Source organism: Opisthocomus hoazin, chromosome 6, assembly GCF_030867145.1.
Source record: "Opisthocomus hoazin isolate bOpiHoa1 chromosome 6, bOpiHoa1.hap1, whole genome shotgun sequence".
Taxonomy (NCBI): domain Eukaryota; kingdom Metazoa; phylum Chordata; class Aves; order Opisthocomiformes; family Opisthocomidae; genus Opisthocomus; species Opisthocomus hoazin.
The window spans coordinates 20,211,879-20,239,585 of record NC_134419.1 but is presented as its reverse complement, the minus strand read 5'-3'; the positions used below and the strand labels follow the sequence as shown (position 1 = coordinate 20,239,585).

The window sequence follows — 27,707 nt, the reverse complement described above, 5'->3', positions numbered from 1 at the left end:
TAGATTTCTGTAATTCTGTTACTGACAAAGTACTGCTTCAACACTAATTTAAAAAAAAAAAAGCTCAGAGTTTATTTCAGTTGAAAATAGCCATATTGCTTATACTGGTGACTTTTTTTTTTGCTTAGTAAAAGATAAACCTGTATGATTTCCATTACATTCCTTCTGTAGTAAGCCAACCCACTGTGCTATTTGGATTCACAGAGGCTGCATTAGAAAACACACCTAATCATTTCTATTTTGTGTTTCTGTACTCCAGGTCACTTCCCAAACAAGGCAATGCCATCTGCGGGAACACTGCCATGGTTACATGGCATCTTCTGTAACATGAACAACCCCTGTTTCCGCAGCCCAACCCATGGAGAGGGTCCAGGTGTTGTGTCTAACTACAACAATTCCATGTAAGTAGAGCTGTGTGTGTGAGACTGGGTTGCGGCAATACAGACCTGCTAGGCAACTGCTGATAGCCTGCTCTTGGCACCTGTGAAGTATTCTTGGACATGAATGATGCAAACAGAAAGGATGGAATATCCTCAGCCTGGCTAGAAGAGTCGCTCAGTGCGCTGAGGGGTATTTTAAAGAATTGTTCTGTGGTGTGAATAAAAAGGGAAAGGTGAACATTTAAGAAGACACCAGGGTGCAAACACTGGAAGACAAAAATTTTCAGCTCTAGCACATCAGTTTCATTCCAGCAGTGATCAGCAAAGTTGAAAGAGAGCTCATGATGTTAGTTTGGGTCTTTTCGAGAAAGAGTTCAGTTGCACGAGTCTCTGGAGAACATGTTCACTTAAAATCCATCCTTTCTATTGTCTAATGCTTAGTGAATGCCTCAGGACAAATCTTTTTGATATAAAGAGTATGAAACCCTAAAGCTTTCTTTTCTCATCACTTGAGTTGTCCCTTCTGAATGAGAGCTCTGATGAAGTAGCAGCAAAGGAAAATCGGCACTGCCACTTCTAATGTAGCACCTGTTTTGGCTATATACTTGTGAAATACTAATCAGCATAGTAACTGTCAGATATTAAGCTTATTAACAGAATAGGAGGGTGGGAGATTTCCGGACTGTTAGTGAAAAAGAACTGTGGGAGTGCTTCACTGCATTGTTTGTTATAGCTGAGTCATGAAAGACAGCATAGTGGACAAATACCTTTAGAGTAAAAACCTGTTAGAATAGCTGTAAAAAATGCTCAAAATTTCCCTTTGCTCCAAGCTTTGGAGCATCCAATGATTAAAATTAATGAGCTGACAATGTCAAGGTCATTAAAGCTCTAGTCACATGAAGGTCCATAGCTTGGAGTTAACTTAGCATTTAACCTTTTGTTCCTAGTGGACAGGTTTCAAAATAGTCAGCTGGACTTTTGTGGGGTACAGTCAATCACACAGTGGAGCTTGAGGGTTCTGTTTTCTATACATTCCAGCTCTTCTAGGTTGCTTATTACAGAGCAAACTGTCTCTTTGTGAGTCGGAGTAAATACAGTGCATTACAGAGGACGCAAATACATTGTGTTTTCTGAAAGAATTTAGTCTTTCCTGTTTGCCGTTTCCTGTAAGCTAAAATAAGTCATGAGGCCTGACATACACCATTCCATGTATGGAAAAACATAACACCATTAAAGAAATGTAATGGCCTCCCCTACTTCTAATAGGAATTTTGTCGTACTTGTTTATAAGCACAGGACCTGATTACATCCTTGCTTGAACTGTGTTCTAACCCAGAAACAGGAGCTGAACAGCTGCCTGTGGCAGTTTGTCACTCCTGTTTTCCTGCCTCTCCTAGAAGAAATGTTTTGAAGGGACCTAAAAGCCCCCCTTACTTTGGAGGGGACTGAGCTGGGAGACGGAAGAAGTTTCTGTGTCTGTGTGATTCCATGCCACTTACCTGGCTGAGCAGGGCTACACATGCCCAGAGTGCCCCATCCAACTGCTGGAGCTGAGCCTGGGCCAGAACCAGAGCAGATTTGCACCACAGCTGTGAGGTGAATGCTGTCTAGGGAAAGTCCTGTTTCCCCAACAAGATCAGCATGGCTAGCAAACAAAGTGTATGAGAGGCCAACTCTCTGCAACAACCAGTAGTGCTCTTAAACCTTCTGTGGACTTCCAAATCTATCTGAATCCCACACCGCCTGAAAATGCTCTTTGTCACCACAAAACTGAGCTTTGAGTTTCAAGACTAAGGACAAAATAATTTATTTTTTCCTCATCCCTAACACAGAAAAAGTCAACTTCACCTTTTTTATGTCAAAGGCTCATAAGAGTCATCATTATTAAATTATTGTTAGTTCACTATTTCTTATTTCAGCCTTGCAAGGGTATATAAAGATGCTCAGGAGCTCTTACTGGAAGCCCCTGAAATCCGTGACCTTGGCAGAATCTGGGAAGAACTGATCATTATGACTCAGTTTATGGAAACAATGAGAACTAATCCTGAAAGAATTGCAGGTAATTGTTTTTTCTGTATCCTTTAGACCATTGAATTTTTCCTTCTGAGACCTGACTAGTAGTTACTCTGCAGACTGACAACGTTATAATGTATTTCACATGTGGCTGTTACTCCGCTTACAGTTAGGAGAGAGTAAGTTAAAAGTCGTCCAGTGTTGTAACAAACAGCTTTAATTTGAGAGAAAGGAGAGAGGGATTCAGCTCCATTCTACAAATGTCTTCTTTAAATAACAGTAGACAAAACACAAAACACAAAAACATGGATATTTCGCCACCCAAAGTAAAACTCATAGATGAAGATTTCACAAATTATTATTACAGTAGAGGCAGAAGCAGTAAGAAAGCATCACTGGAAGATGCAGAGGAATGGAAAGCTAGGAATATGCCTGAATATATTCTAGGAGCGTAACCCAGAGAAGAGCTTAGAGATAATTTATTTCATGTGTTAGCTGAAATAGGTTTGGAACAGTGAAGAAGGAAACACTTTCTTCTTGTTTTGATGATGTGTTTAGAGAGAGAAGGCATTGAACACTTCTTATGAACAGAATTGCCAATTATACAACTTCATTAATTTTTACTTAAAACAACCTGCCAAACTCAAAACACAATCCTGGAGGAAAGTAGCAAATGCACTAATAGGTTTTTAATTTAATATTTGGGCTTAAAGTACAGAATTTTAAAAGATACCCCTTAAACTAATGGCACAAAAATGGACTGTCTCTGAGAATTGATCTATCCCATTCTCAAGTCCTTTGCCACAGGAATAATATTCTTCTTAAAATCAAATAATCACTCTCCATATATTTTTAATAAGAATATGTATAAACCATCTGATACATATGCTCTGCTATCTCATCAGAGGTTTCTAACTAGAAGTAGAAAAGGGACTATCTCTCTGTAAATAATTGTGAGACGATCAAAATGCCCCAGAATGCAAACAACAAGAACTTCTGAGTATAATCTGAGCAGTGGTTTGTGCACAGCTATAGAAACCAAACCTGCCCATTTAAAGGTGAGGAAAAGATTGACTTGCCATGGGTTTGCAACATATTGCTAAGGGACCGCACCCCGTGGTTTGGGAAGTTGCCTTAGCATCCCATATCAACTTCACTCGGCAGCTGGAAAATAGAGTACATTCCTCCCCACTCCTGTGAAATACAATGTTAATGATCTTTCAGAATCTGTGAGGTTTTGAATGTGTCCTACTTAAAAATATGTGTTTGGAATCCCCTGTTTCATAAACCAAAGTCAGTTCTGGAGCTAAACTAATAAAATGTGAATTGCCACCTTTTTTGATACAGAAAGAGGTACTGCAGGATTGACTATTTAAGGTCTTTCTGTGTGTAGCTTACTACTATTGACTGTAAGTAACAATCTTAATAGAATATTATTATAGCTGCAAAGCTGAGCAATGAAAAATTAACAAATGTCAGAATTAAGATTGCTCCTTCTCCTGGTTCCTGAAACTGGATCCACCTCTGGAGTCCTCCTTCCTTGTCCCATTCCCCTCTTGCACTGACACATTTGATGAGATGTGTTCCTGTAGTGTGCTTCTTCCTCCACAACGCCTGGGTGCCAGGAAGGGCATTAGTGAGAATGTAGGGGACAGGCCCCTACTATTGTTTTCAGTGTTTACTGCTTGAATAAATACGTGGTGGATCAATCGAAGAAGTTCTGCTCAGCCCCTGCAGCCCTAGGACAGAATATGTTTATTGCAGATGGAATTGTGGAAGTGAATTGTCAAACTCTGATAAGACACCACTTAACTCACAAAATGGAGACATTCAGCAGAAAATTTGTGCAAGTTTATGTGGAGATGTCTAAAGCTACATTCCCCATGTCAGTATGACACATGTTGCTCCTATCGGCGTCGATTGCCTGTTCTAAAGACCTGAAGAAATTAGTGCTTTTCAAGTGTTCTTTACTGAAGTCCGTTGATGCTGTTTGAACTAACTTTGATAAAGGCTGTAGTTTTCAATGGACATGAGCAACATTCACTTTCTAAGCTTTCACTTGGACCATACTAAGGAATAATTCACACTGATACTGATTTGTAACAGAGACAAGTTTAAAAAGTTTGGCAGTGTTTGAATGAGCAGCAGTATTTTGAATGTTGTTACAGATGGAATTAGGGAAATTTGGTAGCCTCTCATGTATGTTTAGTTTAACAGTGGGTAGCCTCATTGGTTTGTCTGAAGGTTTGCAAGTTTTTCGTTTAATAGCTGGTGATCTAACTTAATAGGACTATTAAACTACAAATAATTTTTGCTTCTCAAAGGAAAATAAGTTTATCTCATGAAAGATTTTCAAGGGGGCATTTTTGCAAAACTATAGAATAACATTAACTAGCTAAGATTAATTGACAGCAAGTGATAAATTTGTGTAAATGTAAAGGGCTGGCTAAAGTTATTTACACAAGGCCCAGAGGAAAGAACACTAACAACAGTAGCACACTTGAATCTGAACATTTAAAATAAAGCATTACCTCAGGAAAAACACAGAGACTTTCAAATGCAGTTGGGGATGCTTTCAACACTTCCATTGCTGAAGTTCTAATCTGAAACACCTCTGAGAGATCAGATATACGGAGTCAGAACACTCAGCACTTTCTGATGATCATTCCCCAACCAAGGATTAAAATTATTTTGAATTTCAAAAATAGTTTTGGAACTCATTAGTCACTATTAAGTATATGAGCCAAAATGCATGCTTTTTGCAGGTTTAAGCCAGGGTACGAGTTGTTCTTTAATTTGCTGTGTCTGGTATCTCACTGATCTCTGCACTCCATTCTTCATCCAGGAAGAGGAATACGAATTCTAGACATTTTGAAAGATGGGGAGACTCTCACTTCCTTCTTGCTGGAAGATGTTGGCCTCCCAGATATTGTTGTTTTCCAGCTTATTAATGCTCAAGTGCGCCCTGAACAGGTGGGTGGAGTGTAACAGCTACTAAGCTGGTGGAGTATAACAGCTACTAAGCTGTTATCTGTGTGGAATGCAATCTCTTGGGTTGTATGTGTAAAGTAGCCTCAGTGAGGGCCTTGTGCCTGGAAGATCTGCTGCCTTATGGGTTGTGTGTACAACTTCTCCCTTTGCTTTTTGTGAGTCTGGAGGAAGAGGTGTTTGTTTTGTCTTTGAAAAACATTTTGAATAGGTATTAAATATAGATATTTGGTTCGATGCTGTTGATGCTCCCACATAACAAGCATCAAGAAACAATACTGCCAAGCAATGCATCCATCGCCATGATTAAATACTTGGTTCAAAAGCATAAGGCAGATGTGCATCCTTGTGAGACAGCAGTCCTGATGAATAGCAGCGGAGAACTATCTGAGGTTCTTAATTTAGCATTTAAATTCTCTGCCCCATTGTCAGCAGAGTAATATGGTGGCTTTGTGGTGTTGCCTCACATGAATAGGTGGGAGTGGAGAAGCAGACCCACTTTCTTAGATTCTAGTTGAATAATAAATCTCGGAAAATTCAGAATGAGAACTGCAGGTCAAATCCCTCCTGAAGCAGCTGAGCATGGGACTGTATTTGACAAAGTCCAGGCTGTCTCTGCCTCTGCATATACTGGTGGCCGGGAGCTCTGCAAGCAATGCTGTATTAATGAATGAATGTTGCTGAATCAGAACTCTGGAACAATTTCTACCCTGCATGAGTGTGTGGGTGGAAGCAAGTGAATAATTGAGGCTGAAAGACACAATTCCTGTTTTTTCACTGCCACATAAAACACAAATGCTAGAACTGTGTGTAGCCAGAAAGAGGGAGGGGATTAATGAACTTGCATGCAGTTCCTTTTGTGCACCACAGGTTCCAGCTGGTGTGACTAGGAGCCAGATTACTTATCTGCTGTATTCTTGATTAGTACCAGGGGAAGCCCTCCCCTCTCCTCACTTTGTCATGAAGCAATACCACAAGACTATACCAAAGCCAATATCAATTGATACATCCCACTTATTTTCACACCTCCATATCAGCTGAGATGGTGAAAACTTGCTGCCTTGCTGCTCGTGACAAGAAAAACATATACAGATATCCTGATGGGCTTCTCTTTCCCTTTTCGTATCTAACCTCTTCTTCATCAGAGATCTGCTGTGCCAGGAGAACTGTGTACTGCTGTGTTAGTCTCAGTTAGCTCACTCATCTACTGTTAAAAACTCTGCCTGCCAGTGTATGCAGGACTGAAGTTTTCAACACCATCACTGAAAGTATGACTGAAACCTGCTGGAACATGGTGTCTTTCTATGGTGTTTTCTGTGCTGATGTTGAAAGAGATGTAGTTCTCTTTATACTGGAAACTGAAGAAATCTGAACATAAGTTCGAGAGGAAGCTGGAAGAGACCTGGTGTTAAATACCACTGTTGCTGTCCTCAGTAGAATTTTCTTGTTTGTAGTAATCACAGGGATACAAGGTCATCTCACAAGAGCTGATTTACAGCTATGAGGAAGACAAGTGCTGTGAGTACTTCCTGCAAGAGCAACTGATGCAGAAAAAATAATCTCATAATTTTCAAAAGACCACAAGAGAATTATTTTCAAGAGGAGTTGTACACTTGATCTCCTATGGGAGATAAATCGCTTAATTCCTGTAGATCTTCCTGATAAGCGAGTTGCTTGGGCTGAACTTATGGCTGTTTGAGGTAGAAGTTGCAGAGCCATGACTAGAAGCTAGATCTGTGGTTGTCTTAAGCCTCAGCCGTGATAGTACATCTCTAGTTCTTCGTGCTGCTTTACCCTCTGTTTGCTTGCATATTGCTGTACACCCTCTCCCCGTGGCTCTGACGGCACAGAGCTGATCAACTTGAAAGCAACTTGTTTACAAGAGCCTGACTGTTGCTAACAGCTGGCTGCAGATCTAGGTCTGAGCCACCCGGGAGTGCAGGAAGTGACACACAGAGCTGAAAGCTAAACCTGATCAAACAGCCAACTAGCTGAAAAAATAATTTGGACTTAATCTTGCCAGCTTTGGCCAAACAGTGACACACTGATTAAAAAAACAAAAAGTAAGTGTTGAAGTTTTCCTCTGAGGGCCTGCTTTTTTGAGGCATTCTAAGATAAGGATAAGAGACTGATGTTAAAACACAATGAGAAGTTCAGGAAAGATTGGCAACAACCCACTCTACCGGAAAAATTGGAAGGGCGGAGGTTTGAAGTTTTTCTAATCCAATTTGTTCATGAACATTCTTGAAATGCAGTTACAGTTTGTAAATAACCTCTTTTTTTTTTCTATGTTTAGTCCTTCTCAATGGTGTTAATGTTGCAGTTTCCTCACTTCACAAGTAAAAACAAGGTTCCCAGGCTGCCTCACTGTGCAGCTCAATTTCATTGCAGTTCACAATGGATGATGAAGACCATTCCAAATCAGGCGTATATGATTAAGAAATGCCGTTCTTTTCACACATATCCCCAGGAGTGACTGAGCAAATCAGCAAATTCTTTCACTGACATAGTCAGTTAAATCCAATTCACATGTTCCAGTTTGAGGGAGGGTGAAGGTGTTTGGTTTTGGAGGTTTTTTGCAAGCCAGACTGTCAGTTGCATTTCCACTTTTGCTTTCTGCCTCTCTCCACACTGTCCAACTTGTATTAACAATGCCTTTATATGGGTACCGCTGTAGTGACGATAGTGACAGTACCTCTCACATATTCTTACTAGAAATTCACATACCCTTTTTGTATCACTATTTCAATACACAATCTGTGTGTAACTCGGGTGCGCTTTTTTTTTGTCAACTGTAGCTCAGTAAACTGAAACTTAGGGCAGTCATGGTAGACAAGATACAATGTTGTACTAGATCTCTCTTCCCCTGCCTTTCCTATTCCGAATGTGACTTTCCGCAGCCACACTTGCAGGTTTTTTGGTAGCTTCTGACATCTGAAGCACTTAATGAATAACTCTTCAAGCTTGAATCTGCTCTCCAAAGTAACTTGAGTTAAGTTTTTTTTCTCATTGCTATGGGGTTTTAAGTGTTGCTATTTACAGGCACCACCAAACAAGTATCAGCTGCTAACTATAGGAGACTTGCAGATATGAAATTCTGAGAATGTTCAGAATCTCTTAGATGGCCTTGCTAATTTGCTTAGAAAGGAGATAAATGTGCACCTGTGTCTGACCTAGTATAGGTGGCCTGTGTTTTTATTGATCGAAGTGTGTTTAAGACTGGAATGCTCAGCAGATTATTTTTCTAAAGAAAATTACAGTGTGTGCGGATTTTGATTATTTCTTTTTCTGTGCATTTTATTGAATTCATTTGGCCTAATGATATTGTGTCAGTGCATAGTTCTTGTCTGTCTGAAAGTCTGTGTTTGTCTCAAATATAACAGGCATTTACAGTCATCAGTGTTGTGAGGTTTTTCCTTACAACTTGTACTGTGAAAGGAGGTGGACAGAGGATGGGAACATTAGCTTATGAGCAATTTCCAGTGCTACTTTTTATTACATTGCCATGTATTCTGTCCATTATAAAGCAAGAAGAACTGAATCATAGACTAGCATGCGTATTCTATTACAACAATGTAAATCCCAGGTAAATCTACTGATTTCTGTGGAGTTATTCTGCATTTATATTGGTTTAACTATAAATTAATCTGTTCCCAGTGGCTGAACACTAAAGATAATAAATGTTTTTTTTCTGTTCCATATTTATATTAGAAGTGATAATCAGTAGAAGCGTGTGGTTTAATGTAAAATGGCTTTGTAAATCCTGGCTGTATGCCCGGGCACAGTGACAGTGAATAATGGCTGTGGGGAAGCATTGGGGTGGAATAGTCATAAGTGAAATAAAATATACTGAGGCAAATCAAGCTCGAGAATCAGTGAAACTGACCTTTTTCTCTTAGAGCAACTGACAGCAAAAATATAACTAGCCTAAACACAAACAATAGAGTGATGTGGCACAATCGGTTGTTCCTAGGGAAACACTTTCAAGCAAGCCATGGCTATCCCCCCTTAACCACAAGGATGCGTGACATATCATCAGGTGTGCTTAGATGAGAAAGGGAAGAAGACTCACAAAACCGTTTGCAATGAAAAGAAAAATCACTAATGAGAAGAGGAAAAATGTGACTGAAGACAAGGTGATCTAGCATAACATTGTGACAGTGGTTCAAGAGTTGATGCTTCAGCTGAGCACATCCTTCTGCAAGTCATGAAAATATTAGCAGGGGCTGATATTGAGGTGTCCACTTTTGATAAATCTTTATTTGTGTCTGAGCAGTACGAAGGTTCCACAACAGTAAATGAAATATTGGTTTTGGTTGCAGTTTGCCTATGGTGTTCCTAGCTTGACTCTGAAGGACATTGCTTGCAGTCACATGCTCCTGGACCGCTTTATTATCTTCAGCAGCCGAAGAGGTCTCCCTTCTGTGCACAAGGCCATGTGTGCCTTGTCCCAGGAAAGCCTGCAGAGAGTAGAAGATGCCTTGTATGCAAATGTTGATTTCTTTAAGCTATTTCAGCTGGTAAGTATTAACACAACCATCCTGCCTTATGTTGTCATTTTTTTGGCTGGTATTTGATTGCCCTTCAAGGAATTTCTTTGTAATACATCACCAGTGTTCCAAGTGGTCTTTGTTTGTTTACCCCTGCAAATGTAAGGTTATGGATGTATGATCGTTAACCTACCATCAGCAGAACACTAGACAGTTCTGAGTATGCTTTGGGATGAAACAGATGAGATTCACAGTACAACAGACCTAAAAGATTCAAATGCAATTATAAAAGCAGTGTGTGTGTGTAACTGTTATCTGGTCTTTCCAGTCTGTGTAGCAAAACAGTGTGTGGCAAGACCTACCAGGGACCTTGCTAAGGGTTCTGAAAATACCCCATACGACCCATCCTGCATTTGCTCTGTCCAGCATGATAGAATTTTACGCTGAAGTCAAAGCCACAATGCAACTTGAGTTGTGATAGCCATATGAGCCTTTAAAAACAAAACAAAAGAAACCAAAAAACCCCCACCCCAAACAAGTATTACTAGCTTTCATCACTTGCTCTATAGAAGCTTTTCCTTACCTCTGTTCATTTTCATTGCCCATCTTTATGCTGTTCCTGTTTCTACTGTGACCTTCTTGCCATAAATTAGCCTCAACTGCAACCTTGGTTCAGTATGGAGATATTATGCCACTATATATGTATTTGTTATTGCTTATACTTTATTATATATTTAAAAGTAATAATATATTTTTATATATATATGTAATGGCATACTAGGGTGGGGGTTTTTAGCTTTTCCTCTCTGTTCTTTTCCTAATATTTTTCTAATAGTACATTGGTATTCTGCACACTGCGCTGATGCTTTTAGAGAACTATTCATAAAGACTCCAAGGTCTCTTTCCTCATGATAGCAAACTTAGGTGTACACACAGTGATGGGCTCTTTCATGTTTGTTTTCCCCATGATCATGACTTTCCTTTTTTCAATAATTTATTTAATTTGCTGGTTTCACTTTGTAACTTAATGTCAAGAGACCATCACAGCAGTTCGCTGTATACAGCAGGCAGAATACTTTAGCAGCTGCTGAAGTTACATAGAAAGTATTGGTCGGACTTTTCTGCCACAGCACTGTAACATAACATAATGATTAATTTAACAGCTCTGAGTCGCTCAGATCTGGAAACAGAGGATGCCAGAAGTTTTAACTGACACACCAGCCAAATTACTGTTTGATTACTATAGCACTGACAGTCATTCATTGTGCCCATGTGATTTTGCCAATCCTGATAAGGATCTGTGGTCAGCTTTTGAAAGCTGCTATTTTCCATTTCTAAAAATGTACTCAGATATTTTCATATATCTGATGCTTGCTGGAAGTAGCAGAGAATTAATTTTACAGCACTTCTAAAACAAGTTTTCAGCATTTGAGGACTTCATGTGAATATGCACACTGCACTGCCCAGCTTTAAAATTAATCTGCTAACATATCATGATTTTGATGCAATATCAAATAGAATGGAAAGATGAGATTTGATGAAGCAGTTGTCTGTGTTTAAACAAAAGCAGGCTCACATAGAAGATAGGAGCATAAACCTGAAACCAAAATCTGAAGTTGTGAAAGACTGGGGTGTTCAGGTGCAGGCTTACGGTCTGGTCTGTTACTACAAGATCTGTCTACCAGGACTTCCCCTGAGTACTGGAAGGCTGTGTGTTGGAAGGGTATCCATGGCCTGATTCCTAGTGGGTGTTAATGTCCCAGCCACAGAGAAGAGGGATTACCTTTTCACGATGCCTAGCACAATAAGACCTCAAGGTGATAGAATATTTCTCATACTCTCATCATTACAGTTGCTAAATAATAATTTTAATATATTTCTGTTTTTTCCAATGCAGAAGTCCCCCTTTTAAATCAAAATCCATCTCAGTTACTCCTGTTAAACTAAAAGGTAGACTGTGCATAAGCACTCCTTGCCACAGTTATTTTTACAATGTGCTCCTCCACCACTTTGAAATTAATGTTTCCTGTTGAATTTGTGATCAACATATTCAGGAATGTGCATAAACATGCACTCAAATCCTTCGTGTGCTCATGTATACCCTCTAGGGGTTTTTGACAGAAATTAGAGGAGCTCACATTTTTGATAGCAAAGCAGAAATGGAAAAATAAGACCTCTCCTTTACTGTCTGGGTGGTTGAACCGCAGCAAGGAAAATGAGCCTCTTTCTGGAGCACTGCTGTTCTTGAACCTGGGTTAGTTTGAAGTTCTTTAAACCCTATAAATAAATGAAAACAAAATTCTTTATTATCTTATTGCAGTTTTGGGTGGAGGTAAGTAGTTCTTCACTAAGCATAGGCACATGTTGCTGAAACAGCTGCTTTGATCAGTATTACCACATGCACTTCATATATAATCAAAATGAGTGCAAATCTACACTGTTACATATGCAGAATGAATATTCATTGGACTTTTTAAAATCTACATTAGTTTTAAAACTTCTACATTAGAAACACCTGTGTATTCAAGACTCATGTTATTTCTGCACTCTTACACTGTCAGTCACTCTGTATTTCATATTCTTCAGGCTACAGTTGCATAGTTTAACCAATCACATATCAGAATTTGTTTCTGCAGAGCTCCTTATTTGAGTAGGCCTTATTTTAGGATGGACGGCTGACTATGGATTCTAGAACTTGGTCTTCTATTGTTGGGAAAGAAACTCTTCAATGTTTGTACTCTTCCTTTTTTTTAATGACACCATATTCACTTCCAGTGAATATGAAAAGAGTTGGATAAATATTTTGGGGAAAGCTTTCATGCTGCTCTGTGCTTAGGGCCAACAACCGCTCCCAACTGTATGCTCTGATATTTAGGTCAGATGAGAGTGTAGTTTGTATATAATGTCTGCTGATCCTGTCTTACTAGAGAACATGAACTAGCCGAGTACAAATTCAGTAATTTTTGGACATTTCTATTAAGACCTGATTCATACTGAGTGCCTCTGGCAAGAAATTTAGGAGCAAACGTGTAATTTTGCCCCTATTTCACAGAATCACAGAATCATAGAATGGTAACGGTTGGAAGGGACCTTAAAGATCATCTGGTTCCAAACCCCTGCCATGAGCAGGGACATCTTCCACTTGACCAGGTTGCTCAGAGCTCCATTCAACCTGGCCCTGAACACTGCCAGGGATGGGGAATCCACAGGTTCTCTGGGCAACCTGTTCTGGTGTTTCACCACCCTCATGGTGAAGAATTTCTTCCTAATATCTAATCTAAATCTGCCCTCTTTTAGTTTACAGCCGTTCCCCCTTGTCCTATCACTACACACCCTTGTGAAAAGTCCCTCTCCATCCTTGCTGTAGGCCCCCTTCAGGTACTGGAAGGCTGCTCTAAGGTCACCCCGGAGACTTCTCTTCTCCAGGCTGAACAGCCCCAACTCCCTCAGCCTGTCCTCATAGGAGAGGTACTCCAGCCCTCTGATCATCTTTGTGGCCCTCCTCTGGCCCCACTCCAACACATCCATGTCCTTATGTTGGGGGCTCCAGAGCTGGATGCAGTACTCCAGGTGGGGTCTCATGAGAGTGGAGTAAAGGGGCAGAATTCCCTCCCTCGACCTGCTGGCCATGCTTCTCTTGATGCAGCCCAGGATACAGTTGGCTTTCTGGGCTGCAAGCGCACATTGCCAGCTCATGTTGAGCTTCTCATCCACCAGTACCCCGAAGTCCTTCTCCTCAGGGCTGCTCTCAAGACACTCTCCACCCAGCCTGTACTTATGTTTGGGATTGCCCCGACCCACATTGCAGGACCTTGCACTTGGCGTTGTTGAACTTCATGCGGTTCACACAGGCCCAGCTCTCCAGCCTGTCAAGGTCCCTCTGAGTGGCATCCCTTCCTTCCAGCGTGTCAACCACACCACACAGATTGATGTCCTCAGCAAACTTGCTGAGGGTGCGCTCAGTCCCACTGTCCATGTCGCCGACAAAGATACTGAACAGCACCGGCTCCAGTGCTGACCCCTGAGGCACACCACTCGTCACTGGTCTCCACCTGGACATCGAGCCATTGACTGTAACTCTTTGTGTGCGTCCATCGAGCCAGTTCATTATCCAATGAGTGGTCCATCTGTCAAATCCATGTCCTTCCAATTTAGAGACAAGGACATCATGCAGGACAGTGTCGAATGCCTTGCACAAGTCCAGGTAGACGATGTCAGTCAGTTGCCCACCCTTTGTCCACCAACGCTGTAACCCCATCATAGAAGGATACCAAGCTGGTCAGGCATGATTTGCTCCTGGTGAAGCCATGTTGGCTGTCCCCAGTCACCTCCTCGTTATCCATGTGCCTTAGCATGGCTTCAAGGAGGATCTGCTCCATCATCTTGCCAGGCACAGAGGTGAGACTGACTGGCATGTAGTCCCCCGGTCTTCCTTTTTTTCCTTGTTAAAAATGAGTGTGGCCCCTTCTCCAGTCTGTGGGGACCTTCCCAGACCGCCACAACCTCTCAAATATGATGGAGAGTAGTTTGGCAACTTCATCCGCCAGTTCCTTCAGGACCTGCAGATGCATCTCATCAGGCCCCATGGACTTGTGCACCTTCAGGTTCCTTAAGCAGTCTCGAACCTGGTCTTCTCCTACAGTGGGCGGTTCTTCATTCTCCCAGTCCCCGATTTTACCTTCTGCAACTTGGGTGGTGTGGCCAGAGCACTTGCTGTTGAAGACTGAGGCAAAAAAGTCGTTAAGCACCTCAGCTTTCTCCACATCCCGGGTAACCAGGTGTCTAGCTTCCTTCCGGAGAGGGCCCACATTTTCCCTAGTCTGCCTTCTATCACTGACATACCTATAGAGGGCTTTCTTGTTCCCTTTGACATCCCTGGCCAGATTTAATTGTGTCAGGGCTTTAGCTTTCCTAACTTGCTCCCTGGCTACTTGGACAATTTCTCTGTATTCCTCCCAAGCTACCTGTCCTTGTTTCCATCCTCTGTAGGCCTCCTTTTTCTGCTTGAGTTTGTCCTGGAGCTCCTTGTTCATCCATGTAGGCCTCCTGGTGTTTCTGCTTGACTTCCTCTTGGTCGGGATGCATCGCTCCTGAGCTTTCTGTCTTCCTTTTCTCTAGCTACAAGAAGGGGGTTCTTAATTCCATTTTTTATCCCAGAATTTTCTCTGGTATGCTTCAGATTATTTACAACACCTGTTGCTCACAGTTTCAAAAAGGCCAGGTGAAGACAAGTGCATCAAGAATCCTGTATAATGTTTGCAGAGATTGGTTCCCCCTGGGAGACAAAGGATAAGTGTATTTTGAAGCAGTGTGCCTGTATACGTCCTGCCTGAACTGCAAGTGACAGATCAGAACATGCTAACATAAGCTTTCCATAAAAACTCTTGCTTTTGTTATTCCCTGCAGGTACCTAAACAATGCAGCTGTCTCCTGCTTTCTTAATCACCTACTGACTGAAAGGAGTGGCAAGGAATCAGCAGGGTCTATAGCTGCACAGTTTTGGGAAAGTATTTATAGGGGCTTATCTCATAAATATTACAGTCTAGCTGTCTGAAAGTCCAGCTTTGTATTTTATTGTAAGACCAGAAGAAATAGATACCTGGGAAAGCCTGAAGAGTGCTAACTCCAAGCGCACATGTGATTCATTAGACAGCTGATTAAGAAGGATGCAGTGATGCAAGCAAAATGGTATGTGACAGGATGCCATGGTGTCACCTGTTTCTTAAGAAGCCAGTGATAACTAACGTGTTAAGTTCTGCTGGAAAGGCCATTTGGCTAGTCTGCAGTCTAGTCTGGAGAAGTAATGTTTTCTGTCAGATCTGACAGACAGGGAGGACCAGACTGTCTCCAAAATCAGGAAATCCCTCAAGTGTAAAGCACTACCAGTTCTTTACTTCCATGACAAATGGGGGCTTCTGTATCACAACTTTTGCTGCATTCAGAAGTTACCAAGAGTCTCACTGGAAGAATAGCCTCTGTGAGAAGCAGCTTCTCAGAAATCCCAGTTCCTGCATTCCTCCTTCATTTTTGCACCTTTTGGCATAATGGACCTTGACAAGCAAAACAAATTCCTAGCTATACTTTCAGTGGCCTGTGACTGTTTCAGTCTCATATTAGTAAGAACACTTACACAGGCTGCTGTGTGAGTCTGCCCATGGGTACTGGATTTGTGGCCCCACAAGACAAGGTTACAAGACTCACTGTTCCAAATAACTCAAAATATTTGAGCTAAAGAGATGCCATTTGGATTTTCTTCTCTTACTGTGATAGCTGTTGTAATGTAGAAACTATACAAAACTCATCTGTATTTCTGATGTATTCACAGCTTCCCACTTTGTTGGACAGAAACTCACCAGGTGCTGACCTGAAGGCCTGGGGGAGGGTGCTGTCTAATGTCTCCCAGGCAGTGCAAAAGGTAAGTGGTCTAATAATAGATGGCACTAATTTTCTGGGTAGCGCATAGTCCTCCTTTTTCTTTGTGCTGTTTATGTTCCAGTTACCTGCTTTATCAGAAAGAAGATAGACTTGTTTGGGAGGAGATGATTCTTTAGAAATTCGTTCTTCTCTCATTACAAAATAAATGCAGAGATAAGCATTGGCAGTTATGAAGCATATTCTTTTCTTCAGAAAAGACATGAGAGAAAAAGGACATGAGAGAACAAGAACTGAAAATGGTGTCTGTGACCAGGACAGAAGAGATAAAAGGATGAGGTTCTGACTCCATCCAGACTGCGTACAGCTGAGACCTCACCAGATACTTAGCTCCTTTGAGGGTGGCAATTAACAAAGTCTTATCTTACTGCAGCTAGCCAGGAAGCCAAGTGTTCAGGACCTTCTGATGGTTCTACAACCATTTGTGCAAGACGGAAGGCCAGAATCCTTAGGCCACTTGGTGAGCTCCCTGTCTGATCTTTTCTGTGGCTACCCAGAAGGAGGTGGATCCAGAGTGCTTTCCTTCAACTGGTATGAAGATAATAACTACAAAGCTTTCCTGGGGATTGACTCGACAAAGAAGAAATCTAGTTATCTTTATGATAATACAACCAGTAAGTTTTTCCACCAAACTATTACAGAGACAGTAGACAAGTGCACTTATGTTAGAATACCACTGTTCCTTTTATAAAATAATATTTTAAAGCAGTTGATTCAGGAAATTAGAGACAGGTGAAATGGTTTTACGTCATACTTATTTCGTAGCTGGAAGCACAGAAGCCCAGGAATTCAGAACTGACCGAAATACACATTTGCTTTCAGTATGAAGGCATAAACATCATCGTCATAATTAAGACAGTCCCTCTGTCTTATCTTCTAATATATGCTACTGGTATCGGGAAGAAATAGATGCTTCTGAAGAGGTTCAGGAAAACAAAGTGCCGCATTCTGGAATTACTTTTGTCCAATATATTTTTTTTTAAAGTCTCTCAACTTGATTGATGGCCTGGAGCATCAATTTTTAAATCTCTCCATCTAAATAATACTCAATTTGATACATGTTGGCTGTTCTCTTCCTGTATATAAGTACATATGTTTTATAGCAGTAATGTTCTACAGCATAATTAAATCTTATGTAGAAAGTATTTCAATTTACTAGGCTTTCTTATCTTTGAATTCCTCACTTCTTGTTATTGCAATAGGACAGAGGGCAAAGAGGAACAAATTTTGTTTTCTACCATTCATTGTTTTGTCTTTCTATTATGTCCCCTTCTGTTTGCTGTTTAGTTTTTCTCTACCTTGAGACCACCAGCAATTTTTTCTGTACCAAAAGCCATATTACAGCTGGTAGTACGTTTCTGTGTCCCTTCCGCTATGATAGGTGTGATTGTATGGTTACAAAGTACGGGTGGGGATATTGCCTGTAGAGAGATTCCTACCTTCCACTGTTCATGTTGATACTTGAATGTACTTATGTATGAACCTTCAAAAGACCTAGAAAAGGCCCCGTACTCCATTTCTTCATCCAAGGAAGAAAGTAGTTGAGTGCTATCCAAATAAACTAATTGCTTCATAGTGCAGGAGTAAGATAGAAATGTTTACACTAAAATGTTTAGTTCTAAATTATTGTAGGACCCAGTTCTGAGCTGTTCTGGAGTTCAAAATCCAAGCCAGCTGGATATCCCGTCCAATAGTTTATACTGTGTAAGAATTAACCACTAATAGGAGATAAAATAGCTGTTTATGAACTACAGTATAAAGGAGTGAAGTCTTCAGGAGAAAATTAATTAGAGTTCAAAGTTGTTCAGTGAGATCTGAGATGTCTAGTTTCCTTCCGTTTGAAATACCTTAAAAGTAACAGCAGCTTTCGAATGGTGAAATTTATTTGTTTGGTCTTCCAGTTTCCATTGCGTCTACTTTACAACTCCAATATCTACTTATTGGTCTTTTCCATTTATTCAGATGTTGTACTTCTGCATTGCAGTATGAGCTTAACCCCTTCAGATTCAAAATGCTTTGAACTGTCCATGTTGCCAGTAAAAAGCCCTGCAGGATGTTATGTATGATAGTATTTGAGAAGGGTTTAATAAAAACTGTCTGTCTTTCTGTGTTTAGCACCCTTTTGTAATGCATTGATCCAGAGCTTGGAATCAAACCCTTTAACCAAAATAGCCTGGAGTGCTGTGAAGCCCCTGCTGATGGGAAAAATTCTCTTTGCTCCTGATTCACCTTCTGTACGGCAAATCCTAAAAAATGTAAGAAGTTCTGAAACACAGAAATGTATATTTCTAAAAAAATGCATTCTGAAAAACGTCTTTTGAAAAACAGTGACCCAGCTACCTCAACCTAATCAGATTTTCTTCTCAGAACTCCATTTGTTCTGATAGTCATCACAGGAGGGACTGTTACCCTTTGTTTGAAAAATGGGAGACAGGTCTTCACTGATTCATCCCATCTTGGTCCACACTACATGCTTTTTCCAGCTCAAGCAGCCTTTTGTTGGCACAATTGCACATTTACATTAGTAAATATAGTAATGTTTATATATATTCTACAGATGTAGTAACATCAGCCACTCTGTGCCAGTAAATATTTAAATGGGGCATCTGTGAGGCTTGGGTAGACTTACTGAGGCCTAACACTGAGAGATTACAAACCAATAGCAACATCGTGGTTTAGTATTACATATGTTGAAGTGGTAAATAATTTTCACTTCATGAAAATAGGATGGAGCCTAGACTCTTCAGCTAAGTGCCTGAAGTTGGGTGAAATTAATTTTAGCAGTTAAATCAAGTTAAGTCAAATTAACCTAGGTCCAGTCATGACCTAGGTTTTGGCCACCTCATAACCAGCAATTCGCTTACCCTCAGCATCTGTGTAAGGCACAGAAGAACTCCTCACAATTCACACAGGAAAACACCAGATTTGCAGCAGCCCAATATTTAAAATCTTAGCTAATATCTTAACTATGAGAGTATCTGTCTTCTCCAGCTGCCTCCCATTTATTCATCTACCCACATCATCATCCGCTTTCTTTTTAGTTCTTAATGGAGAGAAACAGTCAAGAGGAAAAGGCGAGGAAGAAATCATTCTGTCTAAAATCTGAGTATTTAAAGGCATTGAAGTTAACTGGGGGTTATGTGCACTTGTTTTTTCTATTACATATACAACAGAAATTTATCCTAAGTGACTTTGATTGGATTTTGTTTGATTCTACAATTATTTTTTTCCCGAGGATTATTAACGTTTCTGCTATTTTAAGAAGTTTACTAAGTATTGAAGGTGAAAACTACAACATTTATAAGTTACAGGTTTCACTGTCACTGAATGACTGGATCATAAATTCTGTTTGTTTATCTCCTTAGCTTTCTAACACTCTTCTCTGCTGTTTTATTCCTCAGGCAAACTCCACTTTTGAGGAACTTGAACGCCTCAAACTGTTGACCAAAGCTTGGGAAGAAGTAGGACCTCAGATGTGGTACTTCTTTCAAAACAGCCTGCAAATGAATATGATCCGTGTATGTTATAACTTAGCAGGATCCTCAGGAAGAGCAGTCTTTCACCATCCTTTATTTTTGCTAGGGGAGAAGAAAAATAATTTCGAAGGTTTGGTGGAAGTACAGCTTTTGTAGCAAGGAATCTGTAGCCTTTAAGGCTGTTGGGCTGGTTACTGGGCTTGGTTTGAAAGCTAGTCTTAGATGTGTTGCAGCATCTCTGTGACAAAACCTCAGACCTGGACACTCTCTAGAATCTGGCTGATGACTTCTTAATAAAGGCCGCAATTGCTGCCTGCTTGTCTCTCCAAAATGTTGTTCAAGAGCAAAAGATTGATTTTCATGGGTTCTTCATAGGCAAAGGAGGCAGTAGGACCACGTTTTTGCTGGGTCCAGCAATTTACTGCCTTAGGAAATTGCTTATTTCCACATCTCTTAGATCTGACTTTGATCAGCTGCAAGTAATATCTGTAGTTAAAGCTTATGAAGCAGTTCATACTAGAGAAAACATTTGTTTTTCCACACTCTTCTCTATTAAGTTAGACATTTGTTACATTTATGCTCTTGCTGATAAGAAAAAATGCAATAAATAGTCAAGGATAAATTTCTTTTTCATCCATTCTGCAAGTCTTGCCTCCAGTTCATCTATGCAATTGCCCCTCTATAAAATTAACTCAATACCATACCCTTTTGTACTACTTCATACCTCAGAAATAGCTGTGGAAATGGAACCCTTTCTAGCTAAACAGGGCATGTGAGGAGGATCATTGTAGTGAAGCTGTCCTAATGTTTTTTCTCAGGACTCTCTGAAGCACCCTACAGTCAGGGACTTCATGAACAGACAACTGGGTGCTGAAGGCTTAACTGCTGAACACATAATCAATTTTCTCCACAATGGGTCTCCAGGGAGCCGGGAGAAGGGAATGGCAGACTTTGACTGGCGGAACATCTTCAGTGCTGCAGACCAAGCTCTGCGTTTGCTCAGTCAGTATCTGGAGGTAAGGTCAGCCCTCCCAATGCTGGGAATACTTGTAGAGAATATCTTAAAGCTGGGTGGGTAGTACTTGGAGACTCTGGCAACAGACAAGAAGGTTAAAATCATAAGACATCTTCATTTGTTTGATATTTAATATTGAAAGCATGTTTTTAAAATAATACAGCAGTACAAGAACATGTATACATATTATTATGAAAAAACCCTTCAATTTGATGATCCCTAAATGCTATATTCAAAATGTTAGTTGAATGTCTGAACACATTTGGATGTTGAGAGGCAGAAAGTGAATGCAAAACCTCAAGGAAACAACAGGCCACTAACTTCAGCAAGACCACGACGAGAGAAACTAATAGTTCTTTGGTTTCTAAGCACCTGATCAAAATTCTACTGAAACAAATGAGGGAGTTTCCACTTGCCCTGTAGCCACTTCTGACAAGATGGCTGTGTCTCTTTGCTGGAATCTGTACCGTGCTTCTATAGGGTACTGGGTTTTGAGTGGGGCTCTGTGAGGCTTTTTGAGAGCTAGAGAGCATGAAGTGAGCTGAAGTTTCATTGCATAAATAGAAAATGCTAAAAATGTAGATAAAAATATCGAACCATTGTAAAAATACTTTGGAAGGTACTTTTAGTAAGAGGTTACCCTGCTATGGGCAATCTAACTTACTGGTGAGTTTATCAGACTCAGACTAAGTCCAGTGCAAAAAAGGTTATATATTTTTCAAGGACTCAGCAAACTGCTGCGTCCATACCTTCCCAGAGCTGGGTAAATGACACCAGAAGTTTTTTCTTTTTTTTTTCTTTTCTTGCTTTTTGTAAATCCTGTGTGTTTCTGACTGCAGGTAAAGATGTGTTTGGAACTGGACCTGAGATGGGGTGGATTCCTGCTAAGTTAGATAAATGAAATGCCAATTCTTCTTTGTAAACTTAGAAGCCCAGGCAAAACTAGGAGACTCTGCAATGTTGCAGGTTAACTCTGAGCGTTCAAAAAACTATTGTTGGCAATAATATTAATACTTGGGAATTCAACACAGCATCTGCCATATGAAAGTCAGGGTCTTTACAGAGTTTAATTACATCTTACAAGCATCTCTGAAAGAAAAGTAAATATTTAGTTATTATTTATTGGTTAAATAAGCTGAGCCTCAAGCTCACAGATAAAACTGGTACTAGTTCTAGGCAACAGGACCAAGCCTAGCTCTCCTAATTCCAATCCAGTTCAGTCTAAAATGCCATTCATCCCCTGCAAGAAGGCAGGAACTGAGTTTATCTGCCTTCCTATAGCTATTACAAGAGGGAACAATAAAGCTTTTGTACAAAGTTCTGCTGATTCTTCTAATGGTCTTTTTGCATCATGTTAGCAGAATTATTTCTTCCTCAAGCTGAGTGAAATATATCGCTTGCAGCAGATCAGTGCGGCAACATCCACAGTATCAGGGCAGTTATTGTACCTGGTGATAGGTCTTTGTGTCCTAAAGTTCTTTGTAATGAGCTTATTCTTTTAAGCCTGCTGCTTGCACTGAGTTGTTAGCGTTTGAGAATGTTTTCACACTGTGCCAAGCACAATTAGAACAAATAACTCTCTTTCAGGGACACCCTACTCCTTACCATAGTATACAATGAGGAGAGGTGTGCTGCCAGCAGCTATATTTGGAGACTCCAGATCTCTGCTGCAAGCTGTGGTGCAGCTGAGACTCCCACAAGTTATGCAGTGCCTGCTCATCGTCACCACCCCAAGAATTTCCTGTTCTTCCCTTTGATTACCTTAGGCCACAGAACAGCTGAACTGTTTGAGTGCACTGCGTAGTCACCTCCATTAACTATATGGGATAAACGTATCCCAAAAAATTTAATACAACCTGAACCATCAGTCTAATTTGATTTCTCTTCTGGCATGCAAACCAGAAAGTTTTTCTGCCTTATTTTCTTTCTGATATGAAATTCTATGTAGTTTGATTTTGTAAAGCAAACTAGGAGAATGAACATTTGCAAAACACCAGGAAGAGTGAAGCTACAAAGTAAATAAGTTACCAATTTAAAGCACGATTTTGCTTCGCTGCCAGTTAAAAATATTTTTTTGTATAGATCCCATTAAACTGTGATACTTCAAGTTTTAAAGGAAACAGTGCATGATTTATCACAGGTAAAGGTTAAATAAAGGAGTCTTTAAAATGACTGTCCATTAAATAACAAGTTGCCTGTATCAGCACTTTGATGTGGAGTAGTTTTTGGTTATTGACCTGCAAGAGATGATCAAGAAGATCAGATCGAACAAGTTAGCCTCCTGGAATTTTATGAAGCAAGATAATTCAATAAGTATCTCCCCAGTCCGTCAGGAGGTTAAATACTTCTACTGTCTGGTAATATCTTGCCAGTTGTGAAGGGTGGAAGCTAAATATACAAACATAAGTCTGTAATTTTACTAATGACAGAGTTTGTAGTGTTCACAATTTTTTTTGTCTTACAATGCCTGTTAAGTAGAAGTTAAATGGGGGGACATGAAGGGCTTAGATTTTGATGACTTGGTGTCTTGTGTACAGAGTGATAATAACACATTTCACAATAACGACAGAGACTAAGAAAGAAGACAGTTTGCTGTGAAGGGTAAACTACATTTTATTATTGATATAGCCGAAACATATTAAGCCAGCAGGTTAATCACATCAGAATTCAGTAGGGACACAATATTATCAGTAAGATAATTGGCTACTTGACTGTCATTGTATAGGAATGCCTAAGTAGCTAAGACACTTTGAGATTCAAATTTGTGCTCTGACTCTGCCAGAGTTTCTTCACTTGACAAAGTGCTTTTCAGCTGGAGTCCATGGCTAATATGCTTTTCTTAAGGATCAGCCATTCTTTAGCTCCCTGGTGTTCACTTAGGGACTTCCTAGGCTAAAAATATGTCCCAAAACTTGAAAAAGGCTAGTGTTTTGATTCAGCTGGACTGCTAAAAATGTCTCATGGCCAGATTTATTTTATAGGTGAGTTAATTTTATGTCCTGGATAGAGACTGTAGAGACAGTTCCTGACCTCATCTGCCGTAGCGTTAGCCCTTCCAATTCAGATGTTTGCCTTTTTGAGGAAACCTTCCAAGTATAGTCCAAGTGGCAGAGTTCACATTTCCATGGCTGGATGATTACAGTGGCTTAAGTATATTTAAAAAAATAAAATTCATTCTATCTAATTAGTAAATGTGGCACTATAGGCTTTGGCTGAACTTAGTACTGGCTGTACATTTTGTACAGGTACATCTAAATTTGCTCTGTCATACTTAAATTGCAACAGCAGCTCCTGCTTTAGTGGCCACTGTTGCTTGGTTTCTAACTTGTCAAGATGGACATTTCTTGAGCTTGGAGAAGGCAATCCTTAAATACCAGGAACAAACTGCTTTCAAAATTATTCCATCCACTTACATTGACCACAGCAATGCTAAATCTGAGTTTTATAGTTCTTTTTAGGGAGAATGATGTTTTTGAGCTTGTATTGGTAATGCTGTGTGTTTTGAATTTGTCATAAGAATTACATTAAGAATGGGGAGGCTTTCAGGAAGGAGGAGAGAGTCAACTGTTAACAGTTTAAGCATAGTCTTTTAAAGCTGAATATAGCAACTACTTCAGATGAACCTACCTCCCTTTTCTGTTTTCAACCACTGATTATTTCATTTAATGTATTCCTCTTACTAGTTTATTCCAATGCGATTTTTCTCTTTGTTATTATTTGTAGTGCTTGACCTTGGATAAATTTGAAGGTTATCTTGACGAAACTCAACTGACTCATCAAGCCCTTCATCTGCTGGAGGAAAACAAATTCTGGGCTGGTGTGGTTTTTCCAGACATAGAGGCTACAACCAGCAGTCTTCCACCGCTTGTGAAATACAAGATCCGGATGGACATAGATGCAGTAGAGAAAACAAACAAAATCAAAGACAGGTAAGTGATGGTTCCTTCTCAGTTCTTGCCTGCCATAACATGAATATGAGAGACATAAGAACATTAGAAGCTGCACTGGATACACGCATGAAATCCAGCTGTATTCACCAATAGTATGTAATGCAGTGTAGAATCCATTTGCAGTTACCAGGTACTGTGACAGTTAAGCCAAGCAGTGGGTAGGTGCATGGATACACAGCAAAGGGAATGGCTCCACTCAGAATCTATTCAGTAACCCGTTTAAACTTTTGGTTGGCTCCATCACTGGGAGAGGCAGACAAGGAAGTCCTACAGTGATTGTGACCGAGTTGTCCTCCACCTGGACAGCAAAACTTCTCTGCTGTTCCTCTTCAAGTCTCCTCAAATGGACTCACTTAAAGGGATAGCAGAAATAATTTCTCAAGATTGTCTACATGGACGAATATAATGGTGTGTGACAGTTGCAATTCAACTGTTCCAGTTTAATGTCCGAGGATACTGTATGACAAATACAGTTATTTCTATTCTAGAACAGTTACTCTGCTACGTAGTGTACATTTTTGGCCAAAATAGCTGTTCTGTATCAGTGTAGAGAAAATTAAAGGAAACAAAATAACCTTCCAGGTCATATACTTTCTCAAGCAATATGGTCTGAGTAACCAAAATCTAGAAAAGACAACTGCAGGCAGTGCCCCTACAATTTCAGTAGCTAACATGGGGTTTTCTATTTATTTCCCTCCCTGCCCCTCCCCTAAAGCCACTGTTTACCCAAATGATTTCCATGTGAATTTTCTTTTGAGGTACTGGGATCCTGGTCCAAGAGCTGATCCTGTGGATGATTTACGTTATATCTGGGGAGGCTTTGCATATCTCCAAGATATGATTGAGCATGGGATTATAAAGACCCAGACCAACGTTGAAGTTCCATTAGGAATTTATCTGCAGCAAATGCCATATCCGTGTTTTGTGGATGATGTGTGAGTAAAAGCAGTTTCTCTTAATGCTGATGAATACTTGGATTTCTGAGTGCTGTAAGACTCTCAAGCACCAGTTCTAACCCTAGTCCTAAGGTACACAATGGCAACAACTGAGACATAACTGAACTAATTTATTCTTTTCCTCATCCTGCCATAATCCAGACTCCAGAAGCCACCTTTTCCAAGATTCTGCCTGTAATGCGAATCCTGACCTTTGTTGCATCCAGACCTAAAATGATCACAGAACACTGGCCTCTTAAAAGCAACAGTTTTCTTCCATGTTTTGGCTGTCACACAAAATCAAAAAAATAATCTGGGGGTTTTTTTGGCCTTACTTTTCCAGACAACAATAATAACCTAACCTAAACCTTCACATTGATTACAGCTGAGAATCTGTTGTCAACAGAGCACCCTAGCTATAATGCTTTGACTCCTTACCCTGGAATCACCCCTGTGATTAGATAGGACCTAGCAAAAATGTGAACTTTTAAAATGTTTTTGTCTAACTAAAATTAAGCCTCATGCTATAGCATATGACCAGTGCCTGTAGCAAAACTGAACACAAAGCACTGACCCGTGTTAGAACAAATATTGCATCCTTCGGTTAACTCTGCAGAATCCATTGAAGTGTAGTAAGCTTCTTTTCCCTAATTATATCTCTAAAAGCCAGCTTTCTTTTTATCCAAAGAACTATTTCTCAAAGAAAAATTGAACACCAAATGCTTATCCCAATGAAATTGACACCTCTCTTGCTATCTCTGAAAGTCTTGAAGAATCAAACAACCTAGTCTTTTCAAGCATATTGCCATACCCTAACCCTAGACTTAAATGTGTCTAGATATATCAATACCCAAAGCTGTAGGTTTTGGTCCTTGAAGACACCTACAGGCCTTGCAGAATACCAAGACCATTTAGGCTGTTGAAACTCTTTCCTTCCAGAATCCTAACCACATCCTTCAACAGGATTCCATCTATAACTACTTGGCTAGTATCTGCAATCAAACTGGATATATGGCATTGGTTTCTGTTAACATCAGCCCTTGGCCTTCTCTCGTGGATGCTACAGTTTTCAACAATAACCTGAGATTCTCTAACCTTCTTCTCCATAGTTCCTGTCTATGGTTTTATGAAGATAGACTGGTTTTTGTCTTAAATCTCATATGAATCTAGCAAAGCATTCCAGGACTGTGGCTGCCGTTCATTATTGAACGAAAACCAGGAGTTTCTTTCCCTGGTGAAGAGCGGAATAAAGAAGCTAAAGGAGAAAGAGGTGATTTGTTGCTCTGTAACGAAAAAAGAAAAACTGTGCTCCTAGGTGTGAAGATTTCATAGCTATGTGGAGGCAGTGGAGCTGTGGATTCCCATTAGCACTGCCTGAACCAGCATGTGTGCTCCAGGTTTTATGAAGTGGTGCCTCCTCCCTGTTCACATTGTGCTTGTTCCAGTGCTGCAATCTGTGCTACTACAACTGTCTTAGTATACACTTGACCCAAAAAAAAAGTGCTATAGAAATCATTTCATAGTTCTGTCAGTGTGCTCTGTTCCGGCAAATGCTAGTACTTCAGATAATGTCAGATTGCAGATAGCGTAATTTGACCTGTTGTTCCCGTCAGTCATTACCTGTTAGCCTGACGAAATGTCGCCTTGGCAAGCCTGCTGTTTATTTCCTCCGCACTCAGAATACTGCAGAGGCAGGAACGCCATCTGTGCAAAAGTTCTCTGAAGCCTGCAGTAGCCATGCACAGTTCAGGGCTGATATCCAAACCTAGTGATGGCCTATGTAAAGAGCCTGCGTGAGTGAAGCAAGCGCATCCTCATGGTACGCATGTGTGCATGCATGGCCTTAGGGCTGGGTTACATGTGTCCACCAACAGGAAAAACCCAGTGTACCCCAGGCCATTCCACAAAAGCATGGCTTTGTTTCAGCGGGCCAGATCGCTCTTCAGGAATTCTTGGTGAAAAAGTGAAGATTTTCCATTTGTTTTGACAATGGAGTAGCTATGATAGCATATGCCAAAAATGTACTTC

General features: G+C 40.4%; 1 protein-coding gene across 1 annotated transcript in view; it reads left to right on the top strand.

Moving 5' to 3' along the window:
- Positions 1–27,707, top strand: part of ABCA4 (ATP binding cassette subfamily A member 4) — a 78,481-nt gene that overhangs the window by 7,815 nt on the left and 42,959 nt on the right. The window contains exons 4-14 of the mRNA XM_075424947.1: positions 260–401; positions 2,300–2,439; positions 5,239–5,366; positions 9,704–9,901; positions 16,197–16,286; positions 16,677–16,917; positions 18,419–18,558; positions 19,705–19,821; positions 20,598–20,795; positions 24,518–24,723; positions 25,503–25,679. Of these exons, the coding sequence (XP_075281062.1) occupies positions 260–401; positions 2,300–2,439; positions 5,239–5,366; positions 9,704–9,901; positions 16,197–16,286; positions 16,677–16,917; positions 18,419–18,558; positions 19,705–19,821; positions 20,598–20,795; positions 24,518–24,723; positions 25,503–25,679 (1,777 nt within the window). The remainder of the gene's footprint in view (positions 1–259; positions 402–2,299; positions 2,440–5,238; positions 5,367–9,703; positions 9,902–16,196; positions 16,287–16,676; positions 16,918–18,418; positions 18,559–19,704; positions 19,822–20,597; positions 20,796–24,517; positions 24,724–25,502; positions 25,680–27,707) is intronic.